The 11,777-nt window shown below is 34.4% G+C and overlaps 1 protein-coding gene across 1 annotated transcript; it reads left to right on the forward strand.

The window, feature by feature from the left end:
• Positions 1-3,350: 3,350 nt before the first annotated feature.
• On the forward strand, positions 3,351-6,114 carry LOC129899949 (uncharacterized). Its single transcript, XM_055974942.1, has 5 exons — positions 3,351-3,488; positions 3,592-3,660; positions 4,132-4,279; positions 4,380-4,792; positions 4,928-6,114. The coding sequence occupies exons 1-5, from the start codon at positions 3,369-3,371 to the stop codon at positions 5,735-5,737; spliced, it is 1,560 nt and encodes a 519-aa protein (XP_055830917.1). The 5' UTR covers positions 3,351-3,368; the 3' UTR covers positions 5,738-6,114.
• The last annotated feature ends 5,663 nt before the right edge of the window (positions 6,115-11,777 follow it).

Consider the following 11,777-nt stretch of genomic DNA (forward strand, 5'->3'; position numbering starts at 1 on the left):
TGGCAAGTATGAACGGACGGAGCAACGGCGTGACTCGTTGTGCATCACCTATATATAGGTGGTGGGATTATTGTCGGTTAGAGAAACTCCTAAATTGAGTGGTTGGTGCATGATATGATTGGTTCGATTGAGATTGGTTGATGATTGAGTTGGATTGTATAACATTACTAAGTTCTAAGTTGCATATTTATTGATTTGAGTCCTTTAACTTGATTGTTGAGTTGTTTGTAGAGTTGATTGTATAGTATTGAATTGGAATGGATTAAATGATATGTGACCAAATAGTGTATGATCGGATTGTACATGACGAGAAAGGGATCGAATTGTAAATGATTTGATTGAGCTGTATTGTGCATGATTGGATTGGATTGTATGGTTTATGATTGGTCTTTGTCTAAAAATTGTATTCTTACTTTAGACTTATGATACTTTGATTGAGTCTCTCTTATTTTTCTGAAGTGAGATATTCGAACCAACGTTATTCTTCTTTGAGGTATGTTTCATTCTGCCATATTACATACTCGTACATTCCATGTACTGACGTCCATTTGGACCTGCATCGTTTCATGATGCAGCGACAGGTTTAAGAGATCGTCAATAGGAGCACCATTGAGGATCTATTCACACTCAGCATATTGGTGAGTCCTCCCCTACATTCGGAGGACACCGTTTATGTTATTCTTGCGTCGAGTTAGCCTTTTTTTATTTTTGATTTGAGGTAGCCATGAACATGTCATTGGCACCAATTAGATAGTAGTGATAGAGGCTTCATAGACTAGATAATGATGGATCGATGGAGTATTTTAATTCCTTGAATTATTTTTTGTCAAACTATTTTTATGACAAAGATTAGAGTTTGATTTTTTGGCCCATGGCCTTTCTTTCTTGAGTTAGATCGTTGATTTGGATTGCCCACCAAATTATTTCTTTATTTTAAATTTTCCGCTGACTGAACGAATGAACGGATGTGTGATCAGGCTATGTGGTTCGCTTGGGAGCCAGAAATGGTTCCTGAGTGCAGATCACGTCTAGGGTACCCTCTCGGGGCGTGACAATTTTTATAGTGTTTGAGTAAACTAAAAAATGTTTTTAAGCACATATTTTAGCTAAAAAGACAAAAATAAGCCAAAAGAATTATAATTAGTCCATTCAAACAAACTCTTATATTTAAGAAATTCTTAGAGAACCTAATAAATAAAATGAACTGTGAGATACTGAGATTAATTACAAGTTTAGATCATTCTTAAAATTTAAAATTTCAAAAAACTACGACGAGACTATGATCAAGGAAACGTTAAAAAGATCAATTCATTTTAAATGGAAAGAATCAACAGCAAATTATGAGATTTTATTAATTGATTCTGATTAATTATATTGAAAATCAATTACAAATCCTAATCTGCTATTTCTTCAAACTTCAATTTTTCTCTTTTTGTCCTATTCGATGTTCAGTATCTCCTTTATGACCAACTTATTCGAAGTAATCACACTTAACTACATTTTTTTTACATTTATTAGCTCAAACCCAAGATCTTTGACTAAGGATCGTAACGTTCTATTTATACCAATCAAACTTTCAAATGCTATCTTTATATTTTTGGTTAAAGATTGTGGGATTTTTGAGAAGTTGATGGAAAATGGAATGTTATGATATTGGAGATCAAAAGCTTAAGCTAATTGATATTTCCTCAGAGGAAGATTTTCTTATTGATTCGCTTTTGTTTGATTCTCTTGAAGAACTTCGCCTTTCAGGTCAGTAATTCTCACTATATACTTATGAATCCGTGGCGGAGCCAAAATATTCACTTTAAATATATGAAGAAATAAAGTCTAGGGGAATCAACATTCCCTTTCTAAACATAAAAAAAAGAAAATTAATTTTGACTTTCTACATCTAGGGTAATTTTTCGGCGAAAGAGGATTCAGATGAACCCCTAATGCCTCCAACCCTTTTACGAGTCCTTCTTGCTGTTGTTTATGGATGTATAGCAACATGTGATGGTATTTGATTCGACAAGGAGTTTTAAGAAGTTAATTTGACTTATATGTTAATTTGAATGGTCTAATGAATTTGAAATCTTGAAAAATCGTCTTAATAATTTTTAAAATGGAAAGAGTGTCACAAAAATCGGAGATGGAGGGACTATTCAATATTTTTCTGAAAGTATTTTAGAGTTCTAAGTTGTAGAAGTCTTAGATCAATCTGTACTTAGGAAACAACAACAAATACAACTATGCCTCAACACTAAGCATGTTTGGATCGGTTATATGAATCATCATTGTCTATGTCGCTCCAGTTTAGGGCGTCTCACTCCATATGTACTTAAAAGTAGTACATTTTTTTCTTTTTTCCTTGGATTGAAAACTAGTCCTGTTATGCACATCAGCATAACAATCGATTTGCTTGGGACTGAGGCGTAATTGTTGTTTTTTGACTGTATAGAAGCAATTGTATGCAATAACTTCACTTGATGTCATTTCTGCAGTAGCAATGGACAATATAAATGAGAAGAGTGAGGGTTCAAATATATCAAGAACTTCCGCGGAAATAGATAAATCAACACAAGTGAACGAGCAGAAGGAGCTAAAGCATTCGTCTTCTGCACCTATTCAGCCCGGAAGACCTAGTTACTTGCGCAAAAGTTCAGCTTGGGATAGCGCTTTCTTCACTAGCGCAGGTAATATTTCATCTGTATTGTTCTATTTACAATGTCAATGCAGTTAACTAGTTGCTTCATGTTTGTAAGATTAGATATACTTCATCCGTTGATAGGTGTTGATCTATATATGATTATTTTGTGTCTAATGTTTTCTAGGAGTCTTTTACTATTGTTAGAGATTTGTATGCCAAAAGTAAGTATAGAACTATCACCATCTATCTATTAAAACACACCTCAACTATCTGATGTTACCTTTTCCTATCTGAACTATCATAATCGTTCAGGTAAGAAAAGGAAACAATGGACACTTGAGGTGTGTTTTAATACATAGATGGTGATAGTTCAGATAAGAGAAGCGAACAATTGATATTTGGAGTGTGAAATTCGCGAAAAAGCAATAGTTCAAGAAACTTTTTGACCACTAATATACTTCAATCATCTATACATGTTGATCTATATACTATTACTTTAGGTCTAATGTTTTCTAGGAGTCTTTTACTCTTGCTAGAGATTTGTATGCCAGTAGAAATTGTAGAGAACTTGAAGTGCTTAGTTCTTATTTCAATAAAGTATTGGACTGAGATGAGCTTAAATGGAGCGACATGGACAGTGAGAATTCATATAGCTGACCCTGACTTATTTGGTATTGAGGTGTTATTGTTGTTATATCCATTGACAGGTCTTCTTGATCCACATGAACTATCATCGATGAACAAAGAGTTCGACACATTAGAGGATCATCTCCTGCCTGTCATCCAAGAAGATGTATGCTCTAGGAGGCCAGACATACAGTCTATTTCAAATATTAGAACTGGTCCCAAAGACATGGTTAGTTACATAAGGGACAATGTAAATATTGATGTTTCCCTTTCTCTACAAGTACATTATGCAGTTCATTTAATCGATTAATGTTCTCATTTTTAATTGTCAGATCGATCGTAGTCTAGTTTTCAAGAGGAAAAACATCAATGATGCAAGACCAAAGATAAGTAAAACACAGGTTAGTGTAGCTATATACATTTATCAAATACATGACTCCAAAATTCAAAGAGTTGAATAGCACATAATATAAGAGTTTAACTTTTATATACTGACAATGTAAAAATCTTTTATACGATCTGGTCATCTTAGAGGTAATTGCGCACATTGAGTGTGATCATGCTATATGTAGGAAAATAAGAAAAATAACCTTCTATAGTATGTTAAAGTACAAACCTATTGTGTGAAAATTCATTTTATGTTGTCAGTAGATATAAGATAAATCCATAGTATAATAGAGAAATGCGTTCTCGTGTTTCTTAGACTTTCACCCCTTAGTAAAGGATATCACACTCTGCCTTCTATACACAGCTTGATTATTCATATTTGCTTCTATTTCAATGCCTAAGTTTGTTTAAATTGCAAACTTCTAATGATATTGAAAAGTGATTTTTACTAACATAGTTTTGTTGTTGTTGTTGTTGTTAACTAGCAACTTTGTAAAAGAAGAGAGTGCAATTCACAAGAACTCAAGCTTCCGAAAGTATGGCCGAGGACAAGAGCTTCAACTTGGCAAAGCAAAATATCATCAGAAGACATGTATTCTGTGGACATAGAAGGCAAGAAGAAAACTGGACCTGGTACGCGACACACTTATAGAAACTCCTCTTTACAATTGATGGTTGTTTTTCTCATTCTCGATCGTTTATCATAAGAATAAATAACATGTGACATTTGTAGGACGAGATTTGATGGTGTCGAATTCTACTACTCACTCTTCAATCACCTCTTATCCTTTGTATGAGACATCTGCTTATGCTAGGAAACAAGGAGAAACCGGAAAGACTAAATTCTCTACGAAGACTCCCATAAGATCATCTACAAAGAGTACTAAGTTTGAAAATCTTAGTTCCTCAATGGAAATTCATCATTCCTCTCATAAAACACCTCCTAGTACTACAAATGCCCTGTCCTTGGAATCATCATTGTCCATGTCTAGCATCAATCGAGCTCACAAAGATTCAAATCATCTTCTTAATATGACATTTGGACCATCTCAGAACTTTACAGGACCTGTTGCTTCATTGCCAAGAGAGAATCCCCAACCATCCGGTCTTTGTATGCCATCACCAAAATTTGGCTTCTTCGATGAGGTTAGTTTTGCATTTACTTTAATTCATCAATTGCTTTAAGGAAAACAATCCTTGAAGAACATATACATTTTGTGTCATAGTTAATATGTATGCATACTTGATATAAACTACACGACTCACGATTTTTGTTAACAGGATATGTCAGTGGAGAGAACTTTCGATGGAAATTCTAATCCACCACAGAAGCAGGGAATTTCAGCAAGTATAGATAAAGGCAAAACTGCTGAAGCATCAATTAAAGTTAAACGAGCTAGAAGTCCGCTATGCATTGACAGTGTAAACCAAGATTCGATGACAACAATACGACTTCTAAGTCCAATCAAGTCCCGAGATGCTAAATCGATGTCTAAGGCAAAATATGCTGCCTATATAGCATCCGTTGCTCGAAAAGGTGGCTTTGATGTACAGTCTAAGTATCAGACTGATAAATCTGAATCTATTGAGATTGCCAGAAAAGTTTGTTCAATGTTGAGGAAAGTTGTTGCTGCAGAACATGACAGAAAAAGAGTTGGACTAGTAAATGGGATAGTGAAGACTAAGGTAGAAAGAGAGAAGATGGTTCCGAAAGACGAAAAGGTGATCAACGTTACAACAACAACTACTCCTCAATCCCAAACAAGTCAGCGTCCATTATATGAATCTTCACTGTCTATGTCGCTCAATTTAACCCCGTCTCAGGACAAGGGGATTACTAGCACTTCAAAATCAAGAAATCAAGAAAATGAAGTCAATGATTTGAGTAGATACTTGGAGCTCATTGATTTGAATGATGGAACAGAAACACAGCTTAAAAAGAGAAAGAGTTTTCCTCATATGAGAACTCCATTGGTTGAGAAAAAATCTGTTTGCAACAGAAGTGTAGCTCTCTTGAGATCAGATATGGTTAAGGACAAGGAGTCATCTAATTTGCTTTCTTCTAAGGGAACAGACAAAGAGAACAACTAAGCACTACACAAATCTATGTTGCTCGGACTGTCCAAAAATATTATAGGATCCTTGTCGGATCCTCCAAAAATGCATTACTTTTAGAGGATCTGATACGTATCCAACGACATTTTTGAAGAATCTGAACAACATAAATGCAAATTATTGATGGATACTTAGGTTGTCTGGCAAATTGTTAGTCCTTTATGTTATTGATAGACATCATTTTGTTTTAATGCATAATATCCTTAAACTCTTTGCATATGTTTGAAAGCAGACACTTTGCTTTTGTCACTAGCATGAGTTGGCCATTGATCAACCCAATGGGGCAATTGGCATTCATTTCTATTGTTATCATAAGTGTCAAAAGCCACATACTAAGTATTTTTACAAAATTGTAATTCAAGAAAGTAGTTTGATTTTTCAAATAATAGTAGAGTTTAATTTCTACACACTAAAAGGTTCTTTTCTTTCTTGATTGAGACTGAGAGTCAGGGCATCAGGAGAGACACAGCGCGAGTCCAGGACCTTGCTGGACTTCGCAAGTAGCCATTCTTTAGGTGCATTTGATTTATAACTTGAGTGCTTTCATGCTCATTATTTAACGTGAACTCTATCAGGCAAGCAACCCGATGCACTAAGCTTTCACTATGTGTAGGGTTAGGGAAAGGATCAAATCACAAAGGTTTATTGTATGCAACCATAGTCTGCATTTTTGTAAGAGGTTGTATCCATAGTTCGAACCTCTCACCTTTTAGTCATATGACATCTATTTTACCAATAACGCCAACGCTCTTCGTAAAAGAAAATTCTATTAGACCGCCTAAAAGATAACTATGAATAGCATAATAAAAGTTCTTTACAAGTTAAATCCATGATAATGTTGCTATTCTTTTTTAGATCTTACTCTTTCTACCTTAAGTCTTTAAAGGTTCACATTGACTGTCAACATCAATAATTAGAATTTGGTGTAAGCAAAATTGGGATTTGCCCTTTTTACGCATGTAGCTCAACAGGAAGTAAAAAAGTTGCTTTTTATATCAAAAGTGATGGTCCTTTTGAAAGTGGGCATAAAATGAATTTGCCTTTTTCCCCCTTTGTGTCATCCATTCCAAGGGGACAAAAAAACAGCATAGGACTTTGAGCATTATTCTCTCTAGGATATGAAGGTAAAAGTAGGGGTTGATATAGACTGTAACATATGTCTGACATTATGTATATGTGTTAAAAGACATAGGTGAAATTAGGATTTAAAGATTATGGGTTCAGAATTCCAACCCTTTTAAATTATTGAGTTCTAAATTATTAATTTATACATATTAAATAATTTTCTTAAGATAAATACAATATTTGGATAGAAGTTATTACTAAGTTCGTCTGAACTAGTACCTTGATTTGTAACTCCATGAATAACAAACATAGAATTGGAGGCTTAAAACACAAACGAAATACTTTTTTAAAACAATATTTCTCTTTTTCTCTTCGAGATTGCTATGGATTGTAAGCAAATAGCTTTAATGATATGATAAACCTTTAAATTTTTGTACTAAGCAAAAGTTTATATAAAAAGTAAGAACTTGAACTTAATCTTTTTAGTCCACAAATTTGGAGAATAGAGTTTTTAGAGAATGTTGTAAAGAAGGATTCTCTGTAAAAGTATAGTACAAATTAGAAGAAGTTGAATTTAAATAGAATTGATGGTAAACAAAAAACGAAATAACACATCATTTGATTTTAAAAACACTTTTATCTTTTAAAATATTAAATTTTCTTTAAATAATTTTTGAGTCCATTTATTAGCACTTAAGGATGCTCGTATTGAAATTCTAATTCATAAAGTTCAAACTCTGGATCTATTTCTAAATAAAAGAGGACTACTAGGGTCAGGGGCGAAGCCAGGTAGAGTCAATGGAGTTCATTTGAACCTCCTTCAGCGAAAAGTTATAATATTTATACATGATTAAAATTATTTTTAATTATATATATATATATATATATATATATATATATATATGTTGAACCCTTTTGATTTCTTCGTGTGTTTACTTCTTCATATTTTGAACCTTCTTAGCAAAAATTATACTTCCGCTACTAACAAGGGTGTATATTTTCCAACAATGGAGCCCCCAAGGCTACTCATTGTTTAGATAGCTTAAGCATATTTTTCATTACATGTTTGAGAAAGAAAGAATCGAAGTGAATAGCTTGTCGTGTTGATTTTTGGTAATTTCTAATCAGTATAAAGTGTAAAAAAACTAGAATGATTGACATCATGACCAGATTCCTCAATGATATTTTTTGGCACTATTTATTTGTATGTATGGAATAGTAATAATACTTTGTCTGTGTTTAGTGTTTATTTCAAATTATTGTAATTTATCATGATTAAGTGATAAAATAAGATGAAAACAAATAGTACTAATACTTGATACAACGAAAGTTTTTTTTTTATTTCATGATTCTTTTCTTCATGATTCGAGGGTTGTTAGTGATATATTTCTCGAATTGGATGATTTGGACCTCTTTGGGATTTATTTGATGATGATTTTGCGGATCTTCCAATTGAAATATTTGATTGTTTAGTTGAGTCCGGACATATCTTGATCTCTTTATAATTTTTCAAGAGTTTATGAAATACTCGAGATGTCTCTTCAAAAGAATATATGTATTATACTTTATATAGACATGAACTAGAGTTTAAGATATAGTAGCTTTCAAAAACCCTAACTGGAATTGAACTCGTCCCGCAGAATTCCACAAATTTTTGATGTCTACAAACAACACTAAAAAAAGAAGTAAAAAACGATCGAAAAAACCGACAGACATGTGTGGTTTTCCAATGATTTTTTTAAAAATGATGGACATCCGTTGGTTATTTTTCGCTTAAAAACTATAAAACAAAGTTTGTTTTTGTATTTTTTTATAAGAAAACGAGTGGATTCCCTCATTTATTTATTTATTATGAAATCGAGGAATTTTGTCCAGTTTTTAAGTGCAAAATTGCGGTTGAGTATAAATAAAAAACAATGGAAGTATTTCATCAAAAAATATGTGTGGTCTAGTGGTAGAATTGTTCAATGTCATAGATGTTGGGGTAAGGAAGCACCACAACTAAAGTTTGATATGACAATAAATATGGAAATAAATTGGACACGAGAATTTTACGTGGAAAACTCTCTAACTGATAGAGGAGAAAAACCACGGGTAGAAGGATCTCACTATATAATATGGAGTACACTGTTCTCAAATACAAGGAGAAAACAACAATTAACACTTCTCTCTTGTAAAAGGAACAACTACTAAATAGAACACTCAAGACTACAATATTTATCTTGGTGTATAACTCTCTTTGTATTTTTACTCTCACTTTCTGGGATGATATAAATGAGGGCAGAATGCCCTCTATTTATAAGCCAAAAAAAATGCGTAGGAAATTACGCGTTAATAATTTTCTACGCGTAGGCAACTACTTTTCTTGGGCGGTGCCTCTCAATTCAAAAGATGCTGCCAACTGTTTCCTTTTCTTTTGCAGCATTTCCTTTTTCTTCCTTTTCACTTTTCCTTTTTGACTTTTTCTTTCCTTTTTGACTTCTTCTTTCTTTCATTCTCACACTTGAAGATTTAATTGAGAATCAATTAAGTCTTCACACCATCCTTTCTACCCAATTACTGTGATGTTACGCTTTGCTAGGCCAATAGAAGATCGACACCATATGAACTTATTACTGTTGATCAGCTTTGTAAACATATCTGCTAGGTTGTCATTTGTGTGAATTTTCTGAATGTCCATACTGCCTTCTTCCACCTTCTCACGAACAAAGTGATACTGAACTCGTATGTGCTTTGTCCTTGAATGAAATGCCGGATTCTTTGCAAGATGCAAAGTGCTCTGACTGTCACAAAACAGAGCAACCTTCTCGTGTTTGTGCCCGAGCTCCTCCAATAACATCTGCATCCATATTGCCTCTTTGCTAGCTTGTGTAGCTGCTACATATTCTGCTTCCATCGTAGATGTAGCCACGATAGATTGAAGTTTTGAAATCCAACTTACAACTCCTCCAGCAAGAGTAAATACATAACCTGTGGTGGACTTGCAAAATCTGAATCAACATAACCTTTAACAGTAAAGTCTGATCCTCCATAACACATTGTAACATCTAAGGTACCCTTGATATATCTCAGGATCCTCTTAATAGTATTCCAATGCTCTCTACCAGAATTAGCCATGTATCGACTAACCACTCCCACTGCTTGTGCCATGTCAGGTCTTGTACATACCATGTCGAACATTAAACTTCTCACTGCTGATGCATACGGTACTCGAGACATCTCCATTCTCTCTGCTTCATTGCTAGGACTCATACTTGAGGATAACTTGAAATTAATAGGAAGTTGGGTAGAAATTGACTTACAATTTTGCATCTTGAAGCGTCTCAAAATTTTCTTCAAGTAGTTCTTTTGAGAAAGCCAAATCTTCCTATTATTTCTGTCTCGGTGAATTTGCATCCCTAGAATCTTCTTTGCTGGTCCCAAGTCCTTCATTTCAAACTCTCTAGCCAACTGTGCCTTTAAATTTGTGAGACGATCTTTGTTGGGGCCTGCTACCAACATGTCATCAACATACAACAGCAAAATAGCAAAGTCTTCATCACCAAATCTCTTGTAATAAACACAAGGATCTGAACTATGTCTATTGTATCCAAGGCTTATAATGAAGGAATCAAATCTCTTATACCAACATCTCGGCGCCTGTTTGAGACCATATAGAGATTTGTTCAACCTGTAAATCAAGTTCTCTTTTCCCTGTTCTTCAAAACCTTCTGGTTGGAGCATGTAAATTTCTTCTTCAAGCTCTCCATGAAGAAATGCAGTTTTGACATCTAACTGCTCCAAGTACAAGTCAAATGTAGCATACATCGCCAGGACCACTCGAATTGTTGTGAGTTGAACCACCGGAGAAAATATCTCATTGAAGTTTATACCTTTTTTCTGAGTGAATCCTTTCACCACCAATCTTGCACGATACTTCTCCACTTGATCATTACCATTGCGTTTGATCTTGTAGACCCATTTGTTTCCAATGGCCTTCCTTCCTTGTGGTAATTGGATAAGATCCCATGTTTTATTTTTATGAAGAGCTTCAATTTCTTCTTGCATTGTTGCCACCCACAGAGATGATTCTTGGCCTTTCATAGCCTCATGAAAAGTTAAAGGCTCTCCATCTTCTGTTAGTAGACAGTATGTAATATTACTCTCCATAAAATTATCTGAGTGCCAAGCTGGTTCTCTTCTCTCCCTAGTTGACCGTCGAACTTCTGGAGTTTCGATATCAGTTTGCTCTTGTTCTTCGTGCTCTGGTGCTGCTTTAGAAGAAACTGGAGCTTCTTCTATTTTTTCAACTTCAACTGTAGTAATCTCTGATTTTTCTTTTGAAGTGCTACCTTCTTTTGCTTGTATCTTATTTTCAACAAATACAACATTCCTGCTGATTACTACCTTGCGGGCTGTGGAATTCCACAAGCGATACCCCTTGACTCCATCAGTATACCCTAAGAAAATGCATTCCCAAGATTTTGAATCCAACTTTGATTTTTCTTGGGTGTTGTACATAACATAAGCAGGACTTCCGAATATATGTAAGTGAGAATAATCAGTTGGTTTTCCTGTCCACATCTCCATTGACGTTTTTCAGATCAATTGCGGTTGATGGTGACCAATTGATCACATAACAGGCGGTTTTGACTGCTTCTGCCCAGAATGGTTTTTCCAACCCTGCAGTTGCCAACATAGCTTTTGTCTATTCCAACAAGGTTCTGTTCATCCGCTCTTCTACTCCATTTTGTTGTGGAGTATATGCCACCGTGAACTGTCGTTTAATACATACTTATTTACAGAAGTTATTAAATTCATCACCAGTGTATTCTCCTCCATTATCTATCCTCAAACACTTGATCTTTTTCTCAGATTCAAGTTCCACCCGCGCTTTGAACTCTTTAAAAACTGAAAAAACATATGCCTTGCTCTTAATTGGATATACCCAACTTCTCTTGGAGTATTTGTC

The sequence above is a fragment of the Solanum dulcamara genome, chromosome 8, assembly GCF_947179165.1.
Source record: "Solanum dulcamara chromosome 8, daSolDulc1.2, whole genome shotgun sequence".
NCBI lineage: Eukaryota > Viridiplantae > Streptophyta > Magnoliopsida > Solanales > Solanaceae > Solanum > Solanum dulcamara.

Bases quoted from the DNA above. Each gene is read 5' to 3' on its own strand.
- LOC129899949 (XM_055974942.1), top strand. From the start codon at position 3,369: ATGAACAAAGAGTTCGACACATTAGAGGATCATCTCCTGCCTGTCATC. The intron at 3,489-3,591 runs GTTAGTTACATA...TTTAATTGTCAG, and splicing joins GAACTGGTCCCAAAGACATG to ATCGATCGTAGTCTAGTTTT. The intron at 4,280-4,379 runs GTACGCGACACA...TGACATTTGTAG, and splicing joins CAAGAAGAAAACTGGACCTG to GACGAGATTTGATGGTGTCG.